This window comes from Podarcis pityusensis (assembly GCF_964106645.2).
Source record: "Podarcis pityusensis genome assembly, chromosome: 7".
Lineage (NCBI taxonomy): Eukaryota > Metazoa > Chordata > Lepidosauria > Squamata > Lacertidae > Podarcis > Podarcis pityusensis.
Window position 1 is genome coordinate 64277494 of NC_138031.1, and position 23860 is coordinate 64301353.

Below are 23860 nucleotides of genomic sequence, written 5' to 3' on the forward strand. Positions count from 1 at the left end.
CCACACCTGTTTGTTTGCAGTAGAATACTAACTAGAGGAGAAACCGGACCACACATACTCTAAAAACTATGCAGCTCTTTTCTGAAACAGCTGGCAGCATGCTGTGTTTTTCATGCCCGATTTCCACTCCTCATGACGACCTGGCCTAACCTTTCTTCATCACCTGCAGTACAGAAGAATTGTCCTCTTGCTAAGAAAGATCCATTCATTCATAGAACCTTGTCTTGGTTCCTCCTCAAAAAAATAATCCTAAGAACTGTAATTTTACCCCTCAAAGAGCTTCAATCTCCAGCACCCTTAAACCACAGTTCCCAGGATTCTTTGGGGGAAGCCATCTAATTTAAACATATTGTGTTGCGGTGAAATGTTTAAACGGCAAACCGTAGAGTTGGAAGGGACCCCAAGGGTCATCGAGACCAACCCTCTGCAACACAGGAGTCTTTGGCCCAACACGGGACTCAAATCCACAACCATGAGATTTAAGAGTCTTAAATCTGAGCCATCTCCATTCACAAAGAAACACAATTCAGATTTTGCTCGCCAGGAGCTGTTCGCAGCATATACATGTTCACACCCCCTTCCCATGCAATCTTAGCCTAACCTACTTTACAGGGTTGTTGTAGGGATAAGAGTGTGTGACTAGCCCTCCCCGATTTATTACATTGGAGTAGAAGAGACATCTCATTAACGACTGGAGAAATGCCAAAGAACATTGGATATCTGCTTGGGAGGTTTCTGACGCAGTATTAATTCAGCAAGGAAGCAGGAGTGAAACCAAAAGTAGACTGACCAGCTAGCTGAATCAAATTATATTGCTATGGGGGGCAGGGGGTAAACCTCTAACATTTTACTCTTTGAAATAAAAAAAATCCTTCCTGTAGCACCTTAAAGACCAACTAAGTTAGTTCTTGGTATAAGCTTTCGTGTGCATGCACACTTCTTCAGATACACTGAAACAGAAGTTACCAGATCCTTCTATATATTGAGAAGGTGGGGAGGGGTATTACTTAGAAGGGTGGTGGGAATCGGAGATTGGCAGATAGCTGAGATGAGCCTGTTGACGACTCTTAACGACTGTAATAGGTCTTACAGGAAAAGGCAAGGGGTGAGAAGGTGAGAAATGGCTTAGTCATGTATAATGAGATAAGAATCCGATGTCTCTGTTCAGACCAGGTTTCTCCATTGTTTTAAGTTTGGTAATGAGTTGTAATTCAGCAGCTTCTCTTTCTTTTAAGTAATACCCCTCCCCACCTTCTCAATATATAGAAGGATCTGGTAACTTCTGTTTCAGTGTATCTGAAGAAGTGTGCATGCACACGAAAGCTTATACCAAGAACTAACTTAGTTGGTCTTTAAGGTGCTACAGGAAGGAATTTTTTTATTTCGACTATGGCAGACCAACACGGCTACCCATCTGTAAATTTTACTCTTTGATAGTTGTACTTCCAGTTTACTTGGTAACCCCCCCCCCCCCGCCACTGCCACTGCCCGCCTGGGAAAAACTAATGTTTGAATAGCAGCTGGTTAAGGAACAACATTGGGCAGACGCCACAATTTGATTTTATCTGGACTGTTTGTCAATATGGCAGCTACCTGCAGTGGAAGTCTCCTGGACTGATTCGGCAGAAACACCAGTTTGTGAAGAGAGGGTGTGAATTTACAGAGGGGAATCCTGGACTACAGATTAGGACTATAAAAAAGAAGAGTAAAGACATAAAATCCACACAGAAACATTTTATTTGGGCTTAAACTCACTTGCAGAATGAATGCAGAGGCTGTTGAAAACAATGAAGGATTAACATCAGAATGTATTAAGGGAATTATTGTAATACTTTGAAATGCAGTAGAACTATGAGATGATTAGGATTCCCTCTGATCTCGAAGCATGGGAACTCAGCTAAAAAATATTAATACTTTATAATTAGGCATAATATTGGGATTGTTTGATTATTGGATAATTTTTAATATATAATTTGGTTTGATTGGAAATTTTTAATACAGTGGTACCTTGGGTTAAGTATTTAACTCGTTCCAGAGGTCCATTCTTAACCTGAAACTGTTCTTAACCTGAAGCACCACTTTAGCTAATGGGGCCTCCCACTGCCGCCGCCACACGATTTCTGTTCTCATCCTGAAGCAAAGTTCTTAACCCAAGGTACTATTTCTGGGTTAGCGGAGTCTATAACCGTATGTAACCCGAGGTACCACTGTAATATTAATGTGTGTGTGTGTGTGTGTGTGTGTGCGCGCGCGCGCGTGCAACTAGCCCAATGTCATCTGCTGAGCTCCATGGTTGACTCAGGATGTGAACTAGATCTCTTCAGTTCTATCCTGGGCATTTTTATGCTGCTATACTACTCAATCAAGAGATTGGGCATTGCCTACATACATATGTTTATGTACATATGTATTTGTATGTGTACACACAATACACACACTGTTTTTACTTTTCAGTAAACCCCTTCAAGAATAAATAAGGCCATCAAACACATGAGCTAGAAAAAAAGAAAGCAGTGACCAGGACTACCTAAGCAATATGGACTCTGTTGCTGACACAGAAATCATTTATTTCTGGAATTTCTATCCCACAAGGCTCTTGAGAACGGAAAAATTAGCTTCAGCTTTTCGAGGAAGAATGTCCATTTGCTATTTTATAAATATCGCCTCAGAGCTACTATTCTTAAACCGATACATCCTGACACCTATTTAGAGCATTTGCAGGACAAGCACTTTTGCAACTGAAGATGACGTTTTCCATGAAATCTAAACATTTCTTTTACTATAAAACTAAAACTTCTTTCTTTGGGCAAGAAGCTGGAAGATTTTTATTCATTCTAATCATTTACCTCAGCACCAATTATATTATAGAAATTTACGTAATTGGCTACTGGTTTTGCTTCTATATTACTGAGGCAGCCAGATTAAAATAATTTTTCCTCTCTTCCTTGAGCACACATCACACCATGGAGCACTGCCACAGCAAAACATCAGAGCTATAAAAAGCTATATTTCATATATACGTGTTTTTTTCTCAACATTGCCTACTTTCCTACACTCTCTATCCAGCCCTTCAGTTATGTATTTTTTCAACCAGGCAGAAATATCCCTGAAAATGCAGTGAGAACAAACAGAACACTTTCTTCAAGCCATTGAGTTTCAGACAGGGTCCTCTTATTTTAATTATGGTTCTAAGGACCACAGTTTTTGGCCTGTCTTCAAAGGTCAGCATTACTCAGGTTCTTAACAGGACTATTACACATCAGCAGCCATTTACTGAGCCATTAATTATCCCAAACTCACTAAAAGGTTCTTCATGCCGAACTACTACTTTTTTCATTTGTTTACTATTCTTCAACAACACGTTGACATAGCAGTCTAGACTGAGCACAGTGGTCACCACAGGAAGGATATTTTTTTAAACTTAAGTTATGAGAGTGTTTGTGGGCACAGGCTACTACTCTGCATTTAAATGCAAGCCGTATATATTAGTATATCCTTCCTGCATTGGGCGAAATCTTTGACCTGCTAACTCCAGCAGCTATGGGCTGCCATGCTTCCGGATTTTCCTGGGCGTTTTACCGATTTCAGCGCGTACACTGCTGCCGACTGCGGTATTCTGGATATATCTGGGAAATCCTGGACATACTGCAACCCAATTTTGAATTAGAAACTCAGGCACTGGTTTGGCTCAATTTCCTGTTGGGATGGGGGGATTTAATACTGTTAAAGGTAAAGGTAAAGGGACCCCTGACCATTAGGTCCAGTCGCGGACGACTCTGGTGTTGCGGTGCTCATCTCGCTTTATTGGCCGAGGGAGCCGGCGTACAGCTTCCGGGTCATGTGGCCAGCATGACTAAGCCGCTTCTGGCAAACCAGAGCAGCACATGGAAACACCGTTTACCTTCCCGCCAGAGCGGTACCTATTTATCTACTTGCACTTTGACATGCTTTTGAACTGCTAGGTTGGCAGGAGCAGGGACTGAGCAACGGGAGCTCACCCCATCGCGGGGATTCGAACCCCCGACCTTCTGATCGGCAAGTCCTAGGCTCTCTGGTTTAACCCACAGCGCCACCCGCGTCCCTCAATATAATAAATACAATTATAATTAATATGTGGTGCACTCGAGTAAAGGAATATCAACAGTAGAGTTCCACCCTTTCTTCTCTATTTACTTCTGCAATAACCTATACACAAGCACCAGGCCGCCTTTAATAAACAGTTCCCGTGCAAAAAGAGCAAGACAAACACTACCCATTGAGATGGAGTATCGCCCTTTGATCATCATCTCATGCCACAGACTTGTGGTTTTTAATAGACTAGTTGTTTGGACAGTGTAGGAGGATTGGGGGGGAAGGGGGGAAGGGTTGAGGAGGGGGGAGTTAACAGGATATTTACCTTTGAAAAAAATAATCAAGCCCAAGGCTTTATATATTTGATCAGCCACAAAGCTTCAGTCCTGTCCTTCTGACCTGACACCTCAAGGGGGTAAAGAAAATTTCAAAGTTTCTTTCTATATTATGTAAACAACCGCTTTCTAAAAATAAATTCCATTTACTTTCCTCTCACTTTAAAGGCCTCCTTCCAAATGAATTACCTCTTTTCCAGAGAGATCTAACATTCAGCTGCCATCATCACCACGAACTCAACACTTTTTTTTAATCTTCTAGTCACAGGGATACTAGCTTCTTGACAATCATATCTGGAAAATCTACTACAAACCTTTGCATTTGATAATGAACCAGGTATGACCTTGGAGAAAGAGAGATAGATGGAGCCCCATTTTGGCTGTCTGTCAAGGCAGACCCGGGATCTGCCAGGCTATGGTCACTTCCAAGGAGAGCAGATACCAAAGGCCAACATACTTCCCTTATAATTTGCTGCAGATCCCGGTAACTGTTCCAAGTTGCAAGCACTGGCTTGCAAGGGACCATACTTTTGTCTGTAGCCTCACATTCCTACAGTGGTCAGCAGCTTACAGGTGGATCTGTTGTCCCTTAAGGCAAGGATTCGCAGGGTGAATGAGATCTTGAACAGCTGGTGACTGGATTCCCTAGATGAGCCATTCACACAGGTGATCTATATTACTGTTTTCAGGATTTCAGCCCAACCACAGGCCAGTCTTGAGGCTCCCGTGTTGTTGCTCTTTCCCTCAAAGTGTGTAGACTCCATCTGCCTAATTTGGATCCGTGCCTCTCTAGTTGATAAGAGCCAGAGATGCAATATCTTTTGCTTTTCCTCCTCCTAGTCATTCTACCAAACTTCCTTTTACATCTCCAGATTCCTGCATTTTCTTTGTGAAACAAGTTACACTACCTAATGGCAGGATTACTAGTTGTAGATGCTTCAGAAAACATGGTAGCTCATCCTTTGGACTCTTTTACGACTGGTGCTTCAAAGTCTGCATTGACCTTATATCCTTCTGAATGTATACTCTTGCACAATTTCCCACTCAGTTCACTGGGCTGTCACAGGTGTGTTTCCTTTCCTAGCAATTTTACCTTTAATTATTGCCAAATTCAAACAGATTTTTGATGTGGTGCTGACATGGTTTAGGCACAAGAAGCTGAAAGTTAGACTTTAATAGTGCTGTGCTCTTCTTTACTAGATTGTTTTCATAATAATAATAAAAGTTGTTGTTACCTCACCCATCTGGCTGGCTTTCCCTGGTCACTCTGGGCAGCTTCCAGAAGAATATAAAAACATAATACAATATCAAACATTAAAAACTTCCCGATATAGGGCTGCCTTCAGATGTCTTCTAAAAGTTGTGTAGTTCTTTATCTCCTTGACATCTGATGGGAGGGTGTTCCATAGGGAGCATATTACCACGAGAAGTAATTATATTACAGTTTAATTATTTTAAAACTATTTTCTCTTATATGTTATAAATATAACAACAACTGATAATTGTAATTTGATACAGTCTTACACATCCTCCAAACTACTCACAACTTGCTATATCATGAAAAAACTTCCAATATGAGCTTGGCAGGTGTTTGATAAGCCATTATCTGTGCTTACACTGGTGCATTACACTGGTCTTCAAGCAAGAGAGATTTTTTTTAAAAAAAACTATATTATTTCAACAAATTCCTGTGCCCTGATTTAAGAACTGTCATTAAATCAGGGAAGAAATAACTCATGGGGAAAGAGGTAAGAGAATGTTGTGGTTTCAACTTAGATGGTTCCTCTTGAAATAAGGTCAAATGTTACCATCATTTTCTTTTACTAGGGTTATTGCCTTCACAAACAATTGAAGAAAAGCTGTGTAGTTTTCTCCAAGGGATGCTAAGGTTGGCCAGAAACCTGACCTACCTTACAAGAATATCATTAATCTTTCCATTATGTTTTGTTAACAATGCCAGCGGTTTTCGTAATGATAAAATGTGGTCTGCAATGATGATGTGATTTAAAACCACTACCACAACTTTCCCCCTGTATTATTATTATTATTTTTAAGAGCCCTAAAAGATGGAAAAGGAAGCTTCATTATGACTATTCATTAAGACTTTTAAAACCCTCTTTTTTAAAAAAAGAAAAGATGTGCCTAAATTACATTAGGCTGAATGGCTTTTATAATTATAAATACCGTAACAATTCCACAAGCACCATTTCTACTTTTGTGTTGCCTTAAATGGTAGCACTACAATAATGTTCCCCTAAGACACCTTGCTAGTTTAAGAAGTACTTTGGGCATGCATTTAAATGACGATACATTCAAAAATTATATTCAAGTAATTCAAACAACGCAGCAGCTCGTTAAGCTAATGGGTTAGATCAACATTGTGCTCAACTCCATGGCTAGGGATGATGGGAGTTGTAGTCCAAAAACAGCTAGGGACCCTAGCTAGCAGGACCTCGTGGTCAGGGATGATGGGAATTGTAGTCCAAAAACAGCTGGAGACCCAAGTTTGGGAAACGCTGGATTAGATGATCTTATCTATTTGCCACTTCTCCATTAGGCAATTCTGTCTCTGCAAAATCATTACAAGTCAAGGTTTTGCCTGACAAGCCCCAATCTATATGCAAAATTTAATCTTTTTTATGATACCTCATAAAATAAACTAAGTATCAAGTACCAATGTGATAAATAAGTAAATAGAATTCAGGGGTGCCTGACTCTTGGCCATCTCTACAACATGGCAGAGAAAGGTTTGGCAAAACAGGTCTTTTTTTAATGTTCCCCAAATTAAATTTTGTCCTTGGAGTTTTCTTGGCAGGGATACTGGAGTGGCTTGCCGGTTCCTCCTCCAGGTGGATCACATTTGGTCTTAACTCTCCACTATGACCTGTCCATCTTGGGTGCCCTGTTCGGCATAGTTCATAGCTTCTCTGAGTTATTCAAGCCCCTTCGTCACGGCAAGGCAGTCATCCGTATAGTTAAAGCTATGGTTTCCCCAGTAGTGATGTATGTAGTGAGAGCTGGACCATAAAGAAGGCTGATCGCCGAAGAATTGATGCTTTTGAATTATGGTGCTGGAGGAGACTCTTGAGAGTCCCATGGACTGCAAGAAGATCAATCCTATCCATTCTTAAGGAAATCAGCCCTGAGTGCTCACTGGAAAGACATATCGTGAAGCTGAGGCTCCAATACTTTGGCCACCTCATGAGAAGAGAAGACTCCCTGGAAAAGACCCTGATGTTGGGAAAGATGGAGGGCACAAGGAGAAGGGGACGACAGAGGACGAGATGGTTGGATAGTGTTCTCAAAGCTACCAGCATGAGTCTGAACAAACTGCGGGAGGCAGTTGAAGACAGGAGTGCCTGGCGTGCTCTGGTCCATGGGGTCATGAAGAGTCGGACACGGCTAAACGACTAAACAACAACAACTTAAATTTTCCTTTGTGTGTAACAAACTGGACACATTAGGGAAGTGGGCATGCTATGCATGTTCTCTGATGTACTGCTTTGCTACATGCAGGTCATTGTTTATGTGGGAAGATCTGTAGCCTGAATTAGTAAAGTCCAGGATTCTACTACCAAAGTTTCCAAAAACTATCGTATGGTTTTAGGTTCAATCCACGCTCACAGTCTCTAATTTTTAAAACTATTGTGAGGCCTGACATAAACAGTCTGGGATTTACCATGTCAATGCTGTATTGACTTTGCCCTCAAACTAAACAAACAAACCCAACTCAAAAGTGGTCATCCTACTTCCAAGCGGACAACAGAGCAATCTCTCTTTGCTTCCTTCACGAACTCTATAGATTCATAGTTATTGAAAACCATCTCATCAAATGTTAAGGAACATGACATATTTGCTCACATCATTAGTCTCAAAGAAAAGACTGAGAAGTCTGTAGTTTAAGTAAAAGGCAGCTGTTCACTTTTGGCTTATATGGAACATTTTCTGGAACTCGGTGTCTTAGAAACTGTTGCTGGCTTGTGTTCTTTTTTTCTTTTCTTTTCTTTTCTTTTAAGTAATTTTGTCCTTCTCTCCACTCTTGAGCCTTAAAAGACTGTTCCCAATAGGAAAGCAATATATTCCAAATGAAACATCAACACAAAAGAAGCAAAAAATTAAGAAAAACATGTTAGCTGCAACTTGTGCAGAAGTTCTCATTTTAAATTAGCAGATGGGGCAGGGAGAATGATAAAGAGATAATAAGGGGACAGAATTGTTCCAAGCAAATTTGGGTCCAAATTATTCAAAGAAGCTACAGTGAATTATTTTTTTTTAAAAAAACCATGCTTATGAGATCGTGTATGGATTCATACTTTGGGCTTTCCTGGATATGGTTGCTACTACTGCATGGCCCAAGAACAAGTCCCTAAGGTGTGATTCTGGCACCACTGAAGTGAATGGCAAGTCTCCCACTGGCTTCAGAAGAGCCAAGGCTTCTTCCTGGTGATTGCTGGAGTGTTTGTATGAGATCTAAAATGCACCCATGATGAGACCAATGCAGAGCACACATTTGAGATCAAACCTGAGTTTATGCATTTGGTCACAATGCCTATTTTAGAGCCTGACAGTTTCACAGAGCTTGCAGTTTGTGGAATTTTCATGAAATAAACTCAGAGTTGGGCCAGCAGGTGTTTAACACCATATACATATATAAAGGGCAATCCTTGTTTCGCAAGGGGGTTCTGACCTCCACAAGCGTCCACAGAGCACACGTAAGCCCAGACCAGCCCCTTTTCATGACATTTTGGGGCTATTTCCCACAGGTTCTGCGCTGTGCATGTGTGTGCGGCCGTGTGCCATTCAGATGCTCCTAAACCGGGAATTGCCTGTATATTAAATAGTGTTGCAACGATGCTTGGAATAGCTACACACAGACGACTTGGTTTGGCACAACTTGCAGATGGGCTTTCATGCCTTCTTAGCTAGCCAAAATGGAAGGGTCCATGGAAGCAAGTGTCAAATTATCCAGTAATCAGAAGAGATCAGACGCACACCAGTTAGAATGCAATTCTGTTACAAAGCGCGACTGAAAGTTTTCCATAAATTGGAGGGGGGGGGTGTATATAGGGAACCCATAAAAACACAATGGTATTTTCCCCCTCCACCATACCCTTTCTATACCTATAATTAGATATTACACAAACACACACACACACCACAATATACATGGACTCTGTACTCCTTCCTCTATATGCAAGCAGACTAGCTTCCTCACAACTCGACACACACAGCTTGACACATCTTCAAACTCCCCATCTGCAAGTCCTCCTTCATATGTCCATGCTGTTCAGCCCTTTAACTTACAAAATCTCATTTGTTCACTTTATCAGTACCACTGTACTGTATACCATATTCACGGTATAATCTAAAAACAATGCAATTGTCCAAGAATACTACATAGATTTGTATAATGGCAGTTCTAATTTAGTTAAAAGTACATAAAACTTTGGTTTCCAAATACCTGGCTTGCTCAGTCTTTATTTTAGGCACCGCAGTGCGGCTCCCTAAACAACTTTCTTGATGCAGTTGTGTTAATGTTGTTCATATCCAATCATTGCTATTGAAATACAAATCATAGATATCAGCTATGGAACAGCTTCCCTCCAGAGACTCACTGAAATCCCAGCTGGAGCCTGTTTCAGAAGCCCCCCTAAAACCTCCTTATCTGGGCTGACTTTGAGTGAATGACGGACTTTGGACAGGAGGAGTTAGGAATTTTAGGGTGGTACCTTTATTCGGCCAGGTCCAACCTATTTGGGATGGAACATATTAAACAGTACAATCTCTCATGCAACAAAAAATAATATTTAGAATATACTGGACTCAATTACGTTTGTTTAAAAAAGAGGCTATCTAAGGTATGGAGATGTTGGAGATGCAATAGGGATAATGCTTCTCTAAAACATATGTTTTTTCACTGCCCTATATTGAAAGATTTCTGGCAGAAGGTAACTGAAACCATCAACAGAGCTATACAGAGCAACCTTACATTTACAGAGCAAAATATCCTCTTGAATTATATACCCAGCACATGGAACCTTACAAAAGGACAATATGACTGGACTCTCCGTGCCCTTACCACAGCAAAAAGACTGATAATGATGAATTGGAAAAATAAAAATGCGGCTCTTTTCTACGATTGGATTAAAGACTTATACCAACTCGCAGCATATGAATAACTTGCATATAAACGCAGACTTGCCATGGACAAATTCAATGGTATTTGGAATCCATTGTGACAAATACTGTAATAGGTGAAGATCTGGTGAAGAACAGTAACAACCTTGTAAAATATACAGTTTTGGGTTTCCCCCCTCCCCCCTTTGTTTTTCCTTCTACATGGGTTTTGTTTCTCTCTTTCTCTTTTTTGTTTGCATCTCACCATGTTTGGTGCACATATAGTTATGTGCTTTTTGAACTTTCAATAAAGATGTTACAAAAAAAGAGAACCATATTAAACAGTCCAATCCTATATATGTCTACTCTGAAGCCAGTCCAAATGAGTTAAATGAGACTTATTTTCCCAGCCAACTTAAGTGTATCCAGTAAATGATTTCTGCCAACAAAAGGGGTGGAAATTAAGTCACAGTCTCCCTCCCTCCAGGTTTTACAGTTTTAGCAGTGAAAGGCACAAACCTGTTCTGATGTTCTTTCAATACTTGATAGATGCTAATCAGAAAGGTTTGGTTTTTAAAGCCCCCGAAAACACAATCCTTGTAGATTCGGAACTCGGCAGCGGTAACAGCCTCTCCTTCTGGAATCCGAGACAAATTAAACTTGAATTCCTTGTGGTGTCGCTGGTAAGGTGTGAACTCCTTGTCATATTCAACTGTTTAAAACAAACAAGACAATTCAATTTAACTGTGATTTCTCCACATTCTCACTCTATTTTGTTTCAAAAAGTGCCCCAGAAAATGGTCAAGCTTCAAGTATTTCAAATTAAAAAGCAACTGAAATTTCATAAGACAGCCTGTATGGAATTGAAGCAAGTGAGATCTTTCATTCACCCATTCAGGGGCGTCTTACCCATAGAGCCCAGTGGTGCGGGGTGCCCGGGCACCAAGTTCTGGAGGGCGCCAGGGAAGAGGCAGAGGCTGGACACAGCGCCTCCCGGCATCAGCTCGCCGCCCTTGCCCGCCTCTGCCATGCCGCGCCAAAGCAGCGCCGCGTCCGGAGCCTCCGTCTGCCATGGTCACCGCAGCACAAAGCGGCTAGCTGAGCCAGGAGGCGCCACGTCCCGCCTCTGCCCCTTCCCCGCCGAAGGAGCTGCCCACCTCCTCCAGCCCCGGCAGCACCACTGTCCTCCCTAAAAAACTCTGGGAAACAGGGTGTGGCGCTGGAGGGAGCTTTGCACCACGGTGCCGGATATGCTTAAGACGGCCCTGCACCCATTCATACTTGACATAGCCACATTTTCTTATCTCTGTTGACGTGAAACGATTAAAAGTATTTGTTACAATTATTTCTTGACTTTTCCCAAATAACGTGGATGCAGTGTGCATGGGAATGCCATGCCATCTGAAATTCCTGTTACTTATTTTTCAGAGATGGAACTACATTAGGCACATCAGAATACAAGACCAGGGCCACATACTCAGACATTTTGTACAGAATTTGCTATTGTACCGGCATATCAAACAAGCTTATAGCCCAAATCCAGTATAACCCAGTGAAAGCTTTGCCACTGAGTTAAGTATCAATAGGTCTTCGATAACGGGGATGCATTACTAATGTGGCAAAATTAATAGGTGTTCTTGAAAAGTATAGCATGAGTAACTCTTGCTCTCGAAGTTTTAAGTATTGTTGGTGCAACTCCCTCCCTGCAACACTTAAAGCTGCACGAAAACTACACACTCTACTCCTAAAATCAAACAGCTGGAACACTGCTTTTCTGCTAGCAGCTATAAGACCTGTATGCTGGAGGGTAGAGGAATGACAACGAATTTTGTTTTGTGTTGTTGTTGTTGAATTTTTCCATTACATACATTCATTTTTTTTCTGTGCTATTCTAGTTTTTCTTTATCACCTCTTTTAAACATTTAATAGAACATCTAATAGAACAGTAATTATCTATTACAACCATAAAACATAATAATAATAATAATAATAATAATAAATTTTATTTATATCCCGCCCTCCCCAGCCAAAGCCAGGCTCAGGGCGGCTAACAACAAACAAATAATCAAACAATCAAATAATCCAACATTCTAAAACATTTCATTATAAAAATTAATTAAAATCAATTTAATGGCAACCGTTAAGCAAAGTTCTGTGCAGGTTGCCAGAGGAGGGAGTCAGGCTGGGCCCTGACCAAAGGCCTGGTGGAACAACTCTGTCTTGCAGGCCTTGCGGAAAGATGTCAGGTCCCGACATCTATCATGTGAAGACTTCCCAGCCTATCTTTCCTTGACATCCTAGATTTTCATCTAATTTTGCTGCCATCTCCTTGGTTTGTATTCCCTCCCTTTTTTCTCCCCCCCCCCCGTACATATCTTTTTACCCTTTTTTAACTGGTATTCATAAATCTATTCCTGCTTGTTTATTTAACACTACTCCGCTCTTTTTAAAATATCTTTCTAGTAATACCCACTCACTTATTATTATTTTCTTGTCCATGTTTCTTATTATGGCCATCATATTGGCTAATTCTATAAATTCTATTAGTTTGAACAGCCACTGATCTTTTGCCAGGATCACCCTTTCTTTTCGCATTTTCGCATATGTTATCCTTTCCACTGCTGTTACATAGAAGAATAGTTTTTTTGTTTCGTTTGGGATTTTCTGTCCTACTATGGCTAGCAGGAATGCTTCTGGTTTGGGGGGAGATTAACATTGGAGCATCTTCTTAAGTTCTTCATGGATCATCCTCAAAAATTCTTTTGCCCTTTTGCACTACCACCACATGTGGATTAACATACCTTATGTATGCATATATTTCCAGCATCGGTTGAATCTTCTTTAGTTTATCTTTCCCAATTTGCTGGGTGTTGGGTACCACCTAAAAACCATCTTTAGTATATTTTCTCTAATTGAATAGCATGCTGAAAATTTAATTGTATTGTTCCATAATTTCTCCCAATCAGCCAAGCTCTATATTATATCCAAATTCCTATTTTTGATCCAGGTTGGTTTTTACAGTGTATCTACCCACCACCTGTCCCATCAAACCAGCTCTCAGGACCAAATAAGCTATGTTTCTGTGTATTCAATGGCCCTTTAGACCTACAATTTCACAGCAAACCATGTGCAGCCTCTTCCAGCACCTCCAAGCAGCTTCACAATATTACAGGAAGAAAAAGAAAGAGACCAAGCTCCGAGTACATCTCATAATCTCCTAAGTACTCCTTATTTTTGCTGTTGTTTTTGTGACACTTCTTATGCACAGGCTCTTAAGGATTTCCCCAGAATTAGCCTAGAAAAGCCACACATGAACAGGGTGGGATGTACTGTACTTTAACGTGTCCACATACAGAAATTGGAGAGAACAGGCTGGGATGGATTTGTCCATCCCTAGTTGGAAGTACTCCACTGCAGTCACTCAAATACTTAAGACTAATCCTGCCAATCATACTTCATTGCTTATCATATCAGGCCATTATTTACCAAGGAAAGCCAAAATCTAAGGCAATGCGTCTTACCGAGCTTGGCTACAACACAGCACAAGATAGCTTAAACCAAGCAGGTAAACTCATATTATTCTGGGTTTTGCTTTATGTCACCCACCATAATACACTTATAAGTTTCATGTTCTCTTCCATTTTCATGCTATTCTCTACAACAAAACACATTTCAGAAAGCTGACACTGGCTGCAACTCCATACCAGTAAACATGTGTACGGTGGTGCTGTTCCCTATGCACTTCTTTCTGTCTAAATACTTTGTTTTGCAAATTTTCTTTTTATTAAAAGATCCGGCTTCTTACAAACCTTGGCAGACTTGGACAGGCAAAACCCCCTTCTGTTCATTTCCAGGACATAACCAGCTTGCACTGTTCTCATGTTACACTGCAATAAGTGACCTTATTATTGAAAGAACAGACTGTGTGCGCAAAAATGAAAAGCAGCCATGTTAAGGAGAGGGTCCTTTCTCATTCTACCTTCCAGTCTTTCCCCACCAACCTGCAATGTGATTTGGTTCAGGCAGGTCTGAATGCTAGCTTATGGAAACCAATACTAAGTTATAACCAAATGTATCTCTGTACACCTCTTAATTTTACAAACCAATGGCATGTAGGGAGGGATGAGGCAATCAAGCAGTGTGGGGCTACGCTTTTCTTAGATATGCTTGGCCAACATTCTCCTAACGTAGAAGAACATGACGGTGTTCAGTGGCTGCTTCTATTAATAAATATGACGAATTATTTCTCAAATTCCCATGATTTCAAAGAATACCTGACACTTGCCTCCAACTGCTGATGCTATACAGTGGTACCTCGGGTTAAGTACTTAATTCGTTCCGGAGGTCCGTACTTAACCTGAAACTGTTCTTAACCTGAAGCACCACTTTAGCTAATGGGGCCTCCTGCTGCTGCCACGCTGCCGGAGCCCGATTTCTGTTCTCATCCTGAAGCAAAGTTCTTAACCTGAAGCACTACTTCTAGGTTAACAGAGTGTGTAACCTGAAACGTATGTAACCTGAAGCGTATGTAACCCGAGGTACCACTGTATATACCATACATCTCTCTTTTCTTTGGTACGCCACCTTTCCATAGTGAACACCTTCCAGATGTTGTTGAGCTACAACTCCCATCACCCCTGACTTGGAACTGTAGTTCAGAAACATCTGGACTACTCCTTATCTAGCAGCACCTTGATCAGTGGCTAATAACTTTAACATCTACCTGTTGTAACAGCTGATATACACTAATAGGTGTTTCTAGCTAAGCAGACGTCCATGAGCCATTACCAGCTAAGAGCTTGTAAGTGGACCACAGATTCACATGCTCCCTGTACCTATCAGGGTCTACTGGGAACAAGTTCTTGCCTCACGTCTTACACAGGCTTATGCCACTACCTGCATTAATAACAATCAAGACTAGAATACCCATGTTGGCCTGACCTAGAAGTGCTGGAATCCATTTTATTGTTGCCTTCTGTGACAGGGCTCCTATGTCTCTTACAGCCGTACAATAAGCTGGATACAACCACAGCTTTTAACAGTATGGAAATCCAATGCTGGTCAAAGCTACACCTGTCAAATTTCCACTGGCCAGTTGTCTTGCAAGGCGGGGGAGAGGGGAATGGAAACCCTAATTAGTACACACCAATGTATCTTTGGTAACAACAGAAACGGTGCAATATATAAATGTTAGAGTTATTTCTCTACCTGCCACTTTCCTTCTGGAAATGGTGTTTAGAATTCATTTAATGTTGCAGGTGAAAATGAATGATCAATTCAGTTGATGACAACAGATACAAATTCAATGATTCTGCCGCGCAGTTTACATTGCACAGTAACATCACTGGGAGATTCTACTCCCCTTTACTGATGATGAGTAGAAAAGCAGGAGGTAATGGTAATTCCAGATCAGCAAATCTGAGATAAATGGTTATGAACCTGAACGTTGCAGGGCAAGCTCTGACCATCTGCACAGAGGGTTCGGGTTTTTTTAAACCCAGTTTCTAAATTCTCTCTCTACACATACGGTTTTAAAATTAATATCCCCTGATGGTTTAGAACATACTTGGAATGCCTCTGTCCATCTGATAAAGAGATTGGATGCTGCAGTTCAGTTGCAGATAGTCTTACTCTTAAAATATGTAGCTTCCATTTCTGCATGAAAACTTGCTGTCATTTTAAACAGGAGGGTGCAAAAGTCAGGGAAACAATACACTGGGAATTAACCAACAATCCTGGGAGGAAAGCTAGCGCAAAATATTGTTCCAGTGGGAGGGGACAGCAGCTGAAATATGAACAAACGAGATCTGAAGAGTCAAAAGAGTTGGCTTAATTCTGACACAGTAGTACAGATGGATAGACCAGCTTAACAAAATATGAGACAGAGGCAAAATCAGTTGCGCATCGAGACCCCGAAACCACCCCCTCGTCAATGAATGAGACACAAGGACACGGATATTAGGTTAATGTTACTGGGCAAATTTTGGCCACAACTTTATTGGTTACAGAATGTGAGCGTTATTGCTTTAGGCTTGTGCCTCTGTTTAAATGGGGCCTGGCCACGCCTCCCCAGCCAGTGGATTGGAAGGCTGGGTGATGGCGTGGCTGGGAGCCTCTGGGTGACGCGGGAATCTGTCCCCCACCCCCAGAGGAGAGTTGGTGGCCACGTGGTCCACTGCAACTCCTCCTCACTGTTAAGTGGAGCGGATCTCTTGCCAAGTCATGCCAGGTCTTACAGACACTGAATTCTACCCCCACCCCCTTATTTCCATTCAGAACTCAGAAGATTAAACTCAAAAGCTTTTGCATAGGGTATGGATTTGAATAATATCAGTATGCAAAATTAATTGGAGAATGTCAGGTTAGCTTACTGGTGCAGCTAAGCCAAGGCTAAGCCATGAGGCAGAGCTTCTGGATTCCAAGAAGATCGTGCAAGAGCCCCATGACATCGCACGAGAGTCCTGCAAGATCCCACAACATCTCACCGGAACCTGGAACCTGCAGCAGCATAACCCCAGTATGCGGGGCTTCAGTGGGGCTGGCAATGGGGGGAGAGTGGAGGGCGGCACATAGTGCAGGGCAGCACCTTTTGCCTCGGGTGGCAAAAAGGGCTGTGCCACCCCTGAGCTAAGCTACTTGCAGGCAGGACTGCCCAGAAACCATATTCAAGTAGCTCTGAACAAATAGCATAGCAATACAATAAAGGACACTTGGAACCTTGCAGTAAGAACAAATCATTCATAAGCAAAGCTCTACTAAACCAGACCGAGGGGTTCACCTAGACAGCATCTTAAAAAGCAGAGACATCACCTTCCCAACAAAGGCCCGTATAGTTAAAGCTATGGTTTTCCCAATAGTGATGTATGGAAGTGAGAGCTGGACCATAAAGAAGGCTGATCGCCGAACAATTGATGCTTTTGAGTTATGGTGCCGGAGGAGACTCTTGAGAGTCCCATGGACTGCAAGAAGATCAAACCTATCCATTCTTAAGGAAATCAGCCCTGAGTGCTCACTGGAAGGACAGATCCTGAAGCTGAGGCTCCAATACTTTGGCCACCTCATGAGAAGAGAAGACTCCCCGGAAAAGACCCTGATGTTGGGAAAGATGGAGGGCACAAGGAGAAGGGGACGGCAGAGGACGAGATGGTTGGACAGTGTTCTCAAAGCTACCAGCATGAGTTTGACCAAACTGCGGGAGGCAGTGGAAGACAGGAGTGCCTGGCGTGCTCTGGCCCATGGGGTCACGAAGAGCCGGACACAACTAAATGACTAAACAACAAAGGGGTTCACCAAGTCCAGTTTCTAACAATGGTCAGTCAGAAGTTTCCCAGGAAAGTTAAGAGCCTGTTGGTTGGTTTGATTTTGCTAAGTGAAATGCACTATATTTGTAAAACCTCGTTGATTTAGAGCAGATCCATGGCTTTAATACATTATGAAAAGGTCTCTATAAAAAAAAGGCACTGAGTGCCCACAGTCAATATTCAACACATGTAACAGCAAACATTTCATAGCTAACACTGCAGGAAATGAACTTATTGCAAAATGGAATTTATGTCAACACCAGTCACTGTTAGAAGCATCAGTCCTGAAATGCTCTGGAAACATTCGAAATATGCTTTTGCTGCTGGAGGACAGTGATAATCTACTCTTGGAAAAAGTTCGCTGTATCGTAATTGCACTCTCCCAGAGCATGTTAATATGAAAAGCCCCTCAGGGCTGTAAATAATACAAGGCATATCACATTACAAATGTTTCCTATTTAGGCACAAAACACTTATTCTGTAATTTCATACTCACATTTATATTAACAAGATTTGAAACGGAGAACAAAAATTTGAAGCCTCCAATGAGTAGGTGTATAAACAAACAGCCATTTCTGAGCCATTCCAAATCCTTGTGGTTTTTAAATACCCAAGGAAAAATTAGCAGAACAAACTAGTCTAGACCACAGATTTTTTGGCTATTTTATGCTACTTTAATATAATCAAAAAGAATGAACTTCAAGCTTTGATTTTTTTTTTTAAAGCAACAACTATATCCATGGAGGTCTGCCTATGCTTTTAAAGAGGAATTTGGAGAAGAAAATGTGCTTTCCAGTCGTCACCGCTGGGTAAAATCATTTTATTTTCAACATGTCAGCATTCTTCCATTTCTATTCTACTTCTTTGGTCTAGCCTTTCTATCCTAAAATAGTTCATTAGGTTATATTACATAAACTCGCTCTGTTTCTCAAGTTCCAAGGGTATTTAGCATTTAAAAAAGAAAAGGGGGGGGGGGAAGATACTACAAAGTGGAAAATAAGTTGTTCAACTGGCAGGAAAACAGCTACTTACAAGCAAATTAACTATCCCCAACTACTATATGACTGCTCAGTTAAAAGTAATCTGTTGTGGTTCAGGCTTTGCCAAACCTCTGGAGGTACAGCATTCCAGTGATCGAAAGATGTGAGCCAAAAAATGTTCTTGATACCTTAAACATTCAGTACAATTAAGTGGCAGGCTCTTCTGAAAAGATTGTAATGGGATGTACATAACAGAGCACTGATATCCATGCTCCTTAGTGCTTCCATGCATTTTGAAGTATTTAAAAACAAGGAAGGCCTCCAGCGAGAGAATGCTTAAGGAATCAGAATGCTATAAATATTCCATTATACGTGGAATTCTAATGAGATACCACCTGTCACCAGGGCGAATTGCCGCCCTGATAACAATCTGCATGGCATGAATAGAGGGAGGTCTTTTCTCATACCTGTATGTCATTGCATGATTTCACAACCCTCCAAAATATGCTATCAGTTATGAACTATACATTGTTAAGAGATAATAGCACAATGAACTCATTTGTGATACTGAGTCTACCAAAGAGGGGAACAAGTCAGCTTCTGAACTTGGGTTTCATCTTCTGGGTTGTGGGAAATGGTGCTGAACAAAATAGCTGACATTTTTTAAGAATCCCTGCGTGGAAAACTTTCCCTATATATGAGAGTTATAGAGAACAGATATGAAAGAAATAAAAAGAGATTTCAGTCTGAAATCAAACTCTGGACAAAAGTCGCCTCCAGACTGTCAGCATTTTGCAGGAAGGATTCCGAAGCAAACTAGAAATTCAGAATCCCACGATTAAAATGGCTTAAAGCGCTCTGTCACCCGAGCACAACAAATTCACGGAGTCAGGAAAATGATAGGGAAACACACAGAAAAGTGTGGGATGAACAAAGGATTAGCAAGAAGACACATAAAGACTCATTATAAGATAAACTCCCTGCAGACAAACTCATTGAACATCCAACCTCTGTGTAAAGCACTTAACAAGCAAATGCTTGATAATCAGGTCACCAGGAGCAGCTCAAAGCTGTAGGCATCCAGTTCTGCTCTGCCTTAATAGAGGCAGCCCCTACGACAGCGGGAGATCGTTGGCAAAGGAAAAACAAGGATGATTGAGGGTAAATCATCCTTGCAAATTCTCCCCAGAGACAGCGGGAACAGGCTTCACCCGCAGTTTGTCTCTGTACCTGGCTCTTCCAGCAAGTAATGCGGGGGGGGGGCAGGGACGTGCTGAGTGCAAAAGCACTTTGCCTGCTGAAAATCCTCCAACGCCGTCATTAAGAAGCAGAGGTTCTCCGGTTAATTAGAGATTAATTGGACTAAAGTATTGGCACGTGCTAGAAGAGATGAACTGTGGAACAAACCAACTTTAAGGACTTTAAGGTTTGAATTTGAGATAAGACTTCATTTGGTGCAAAAGATGTGGGGGGGAGTTCTATTCTCTACATTTATGATTCGGCAACCCTCCTCTGAATGTTAGTTCAAATTATATTTGTACAAGTGAGGATGGAAGAAATTGGATTATAAATATGGAATATAACATCAAATGGAACTGTGTATGTAAAAAAGGGGGGGAAGGGAGGGAAGCTCTATTTTGCGAAAGGTTTACAATGGAAACTTAGAGGTGAGTCTTCCCCATCCTTTATTATCTATGAAGTGAACTGAATAATGCTAAGAGGACTTGGAATTTAATTGGAAGGATAATTGGTCATATATCTTCAGCTGGAAGGAAGGATTAAAGAAGTTTGGAAGCTGCCAAGGAACTAATGAGGTTCTTTATTGAGTCATCTGCAGTTCAACAGACCGCTCTTCTTCCCAGGCTGAGAGGAAAAATGGTGACAACAGTTTATTTACTGGGGAAAAGCGACTTTTGCAGCTGTTGTTAAAGTTATCAGTGCAAAAACAATGAAGCACAGGACGGAACAATGGAGAAATTTATGGAACAACAATGGGATATCAGCTCCACCCAAGGCATGGTGGATAATAGCAACAATCGGGGAAAAGAAAGACCTCTTACAAGAACAGGAAGAAACTCCATGGGCAGAATAATTGCCACACACAGAAAGAACAAGGATATAGTTTGAGTTCCTCACTTGAAGTTTTATAAATCATTTAATGTGTCAACACGAATAGAAGTTATTAATTGTAGTTGTTGTTAAAGGGATTATTATTATGACCGGAATGTAATTGAAACTAGTAAGATTCTGGAATGCAGAAATAAAGAAAATCATCAAATCTAGCACGCACGGGGCCACTTTAACTAAATTATATATTTCAGTATTTGAATGACTGGTATTAATAACTGTATTTATAAATTGGCATTGTTATAATGAGGCTATTAGTGGACTGTAATTGAAAACTAATAAATTATTATAAAAATAAATAAAAAAGGAGTAGCTCAAAGCTTCATGTAAGCAGGGGCTTCTCTCCCAACCCCATTTTCGTGTCTAGGAATGCTGTGAACTTGTAATGAGCACCAAGTGAAGCATTCCTTGGCACTAATATAAATGAGGGAGGCCCAACTTGTACAGAGCTTTGTGTTCACACGCTAGATCATGGCTTATGAGGCACAACCTTCGCTCAGCAAAGAGGAGACTGACTTACAACATCGATGACTCTTTGGTCAGTGTCAGCACTAGAAATGCTGTTTTACCAAAACAAGCGTCCTAGAAACTAGGACTAATCTCAGTGCTATTGCTGTGTTTGACTTTGCAAGCCTTTCATTCGATCATAGGTCTTCAACTGGTCCGTTGAGGAACCCTCTACCACGTCAAGGTCTGATCTAAGGTGGGTCGCAACAGCAGCATGACCACCATGCAGATATATGCGGTGGGATGAAAAAACAGGTCCAAAAATGCATGTTTGGGTTAAAGCTGGGTCCCAGGTCTGAAGAAGTTGAAGACTACATCTTGCACCACATAACACAGCAGCATGGTACTGGACAGCCTCTCTCAAGCATGGGAGATGTAAATGCAAGCCGTTTCAAGATCTCAAACAAAACTGTATTTTAGAAACTGTATTTGACATTTGAGGTAGTGAGCTGTGAGCAAAGACACTGAGTATAGGGATCAGATTTTTGTGACTACTTGTTTGGAACCGTGGGCTATCAGCTCCAAGGCAATTCCTTGGTCATTTTAAAGAGAGCTAAGCATAGGCTCTATCTATGCAACATAAAAGCTAGATACCACGAGAGAGGTACTATATCTCCCCAAGAGTCTTCTTGGCCCAGGACAGTAAACTAGAGCTATTTATGCTTCTTACCATAGGAATCTCTGTGGATGGTAACTTCCCTGTTCCCTCCATATTGTGTTTTGAAATGTTGAAAGCTTATTGTTTTATAGGGAAAAGATGGTAACTCGGAGCTTTCAGCAAATGTTTTTACAATTAGCTCAGATTGTGGAATGCCGACGGCGTGTATGTTTTCAAATGCTTTCCCCACAATATTACCAGACTCCTTTCATTTAGTCTTCATCACTCTTTCATCGGTGGTTAGCCATGCTTATTAACATGACTCAACAAGGAAATCAACAGCTCGCTGAAATATTCATACACTGTGAGCCTTTTTTTTAAAAAAAAACCTGGCCTTACAAACTTACTGATAACTCTTAAACTTGCAACTGTTCTTAAGAAGAGCATTCAATTTCCAAACACCACCTTCAAAACAAGTTTCCAAAGCAGTCAGATATTTCATCTGCCCTAGACCAAACTGATTCAACCACAGCATTAAGAAGATTCTTTGCAAGTAAAACAAATAAACTCTCGTATGCATTTGCAAACTGAAGTTTATCAGTACTGACAAGGATGGTTCACATCCAATATCCCTGCCCAGGTTCTTCTTTTTAATGTGCTGATAATATAACTATTTATATTAGTTATAATATAACTACATAGCCCCAGAATTAATTGCAAAGGTGAGAGGGGCATGTTATTCATTTCCTGAAATTCCAGCTTTTAACACATTCCTCTAAAAACCCAGTTTCTAAACGCTTCCTTTGCACTCCCTGCTTGCTCAACTGCATGATGAAATGTGTTCTATGCATGAGGTTAGCTGGGTCCAAAAAAGGAAAGGCACATTTGTATGAGGTCAGCAGCCATTTACCAGTTATAGTGAGATGAAGCATTCGACTATCTGTGTGCATGCCCTGTCAGTACTTAATTGGCATAACAGAATCAACCAATTAGAAGCTGGGGAAAACACAAAAGGGAACACCTACTGGTAATGAACAGGGAAGACTTAAGCTGCTCCTCATATACAGATACAATTACATATGAGTGTGAATTACTACTCCGGTCTCATGTAAATGGAGGAAAAGTGGATTAACAGCTAGATAAAGCTCTAATGCAGCTGTTCTGACAGGCTTTCACTCTAGCACCCATCAGCCAATACAGGGCAGAGTCAAAGCCTGCTTCCCCTTGCCAATGAATAATCAGGAGTGTACTCTTAAGGTTCCTGATTAGGCACTGGCAGCCATGCACCAAATTCGAATACCAGGTGAGCCAAGTGTGGCCTGTGTACCAGAGGTTCCCCTTCCATGCTCTAAGTGAAGACCAGCTGCCTTGCCTTTCTAAGTTGGAAACTTTGCATTGATTCTGAGGACTCAATTCAACACACTGATGTTTTGCTGGGGACAGCAAAAGACAAGAGGATAACCACTGCCTTGTCAGTTCTAAATTATTCTTTATAAAGGTAAAGGTAAAGGACCCCTGACAGTTAAGTCCAGTCGCGAACTACTCTGGGGTTGCAGGTGCTCATCTCACTTTACTGGCTGAGGGAGCCGGCGTTTGTCCGCAAACAGTTTTTCCAGGTCATGTGGCCAGCAGGACTAAGCCGCTTCTGGCAAAACCAGAGAAGCACACGGAAACGCCGTTTACCTTCCTGCCAGAGCGGTACCTACTTATCTACTTGCACTGGGGTGCTTTCAAACTGCTAGGTTGGCACGAGCAGGGACCGAGCAACGGGAGATCACCCCGTCGCAGGGATTCGAGTTGCCGACCTTCCAATCAGCAAGCCCT

General features: G+C 41.4%; 1 protein-coding gene across 1 annotated transcript in view; it reads right to left on the bottom strand.

The window, feature by feature from the left end:
- BMP6 (bone morphogenetic protein 6) overlaps positions 1-23860 on the bottom strand; it is a 97182-nt gene that overhangs the window by 18930 nt on the left and 54392 nt on the right. Inside the window, exon 2 of the mRNA XM_081014874.1 lies at positions 11043-11235. Coding sequence (XP_080871000.1) covers positions 11043-11235 — 193 coding nt within the window. The remainder of the gene's footprint in view (positions 1-11042; positions 11236-23860) is intronic.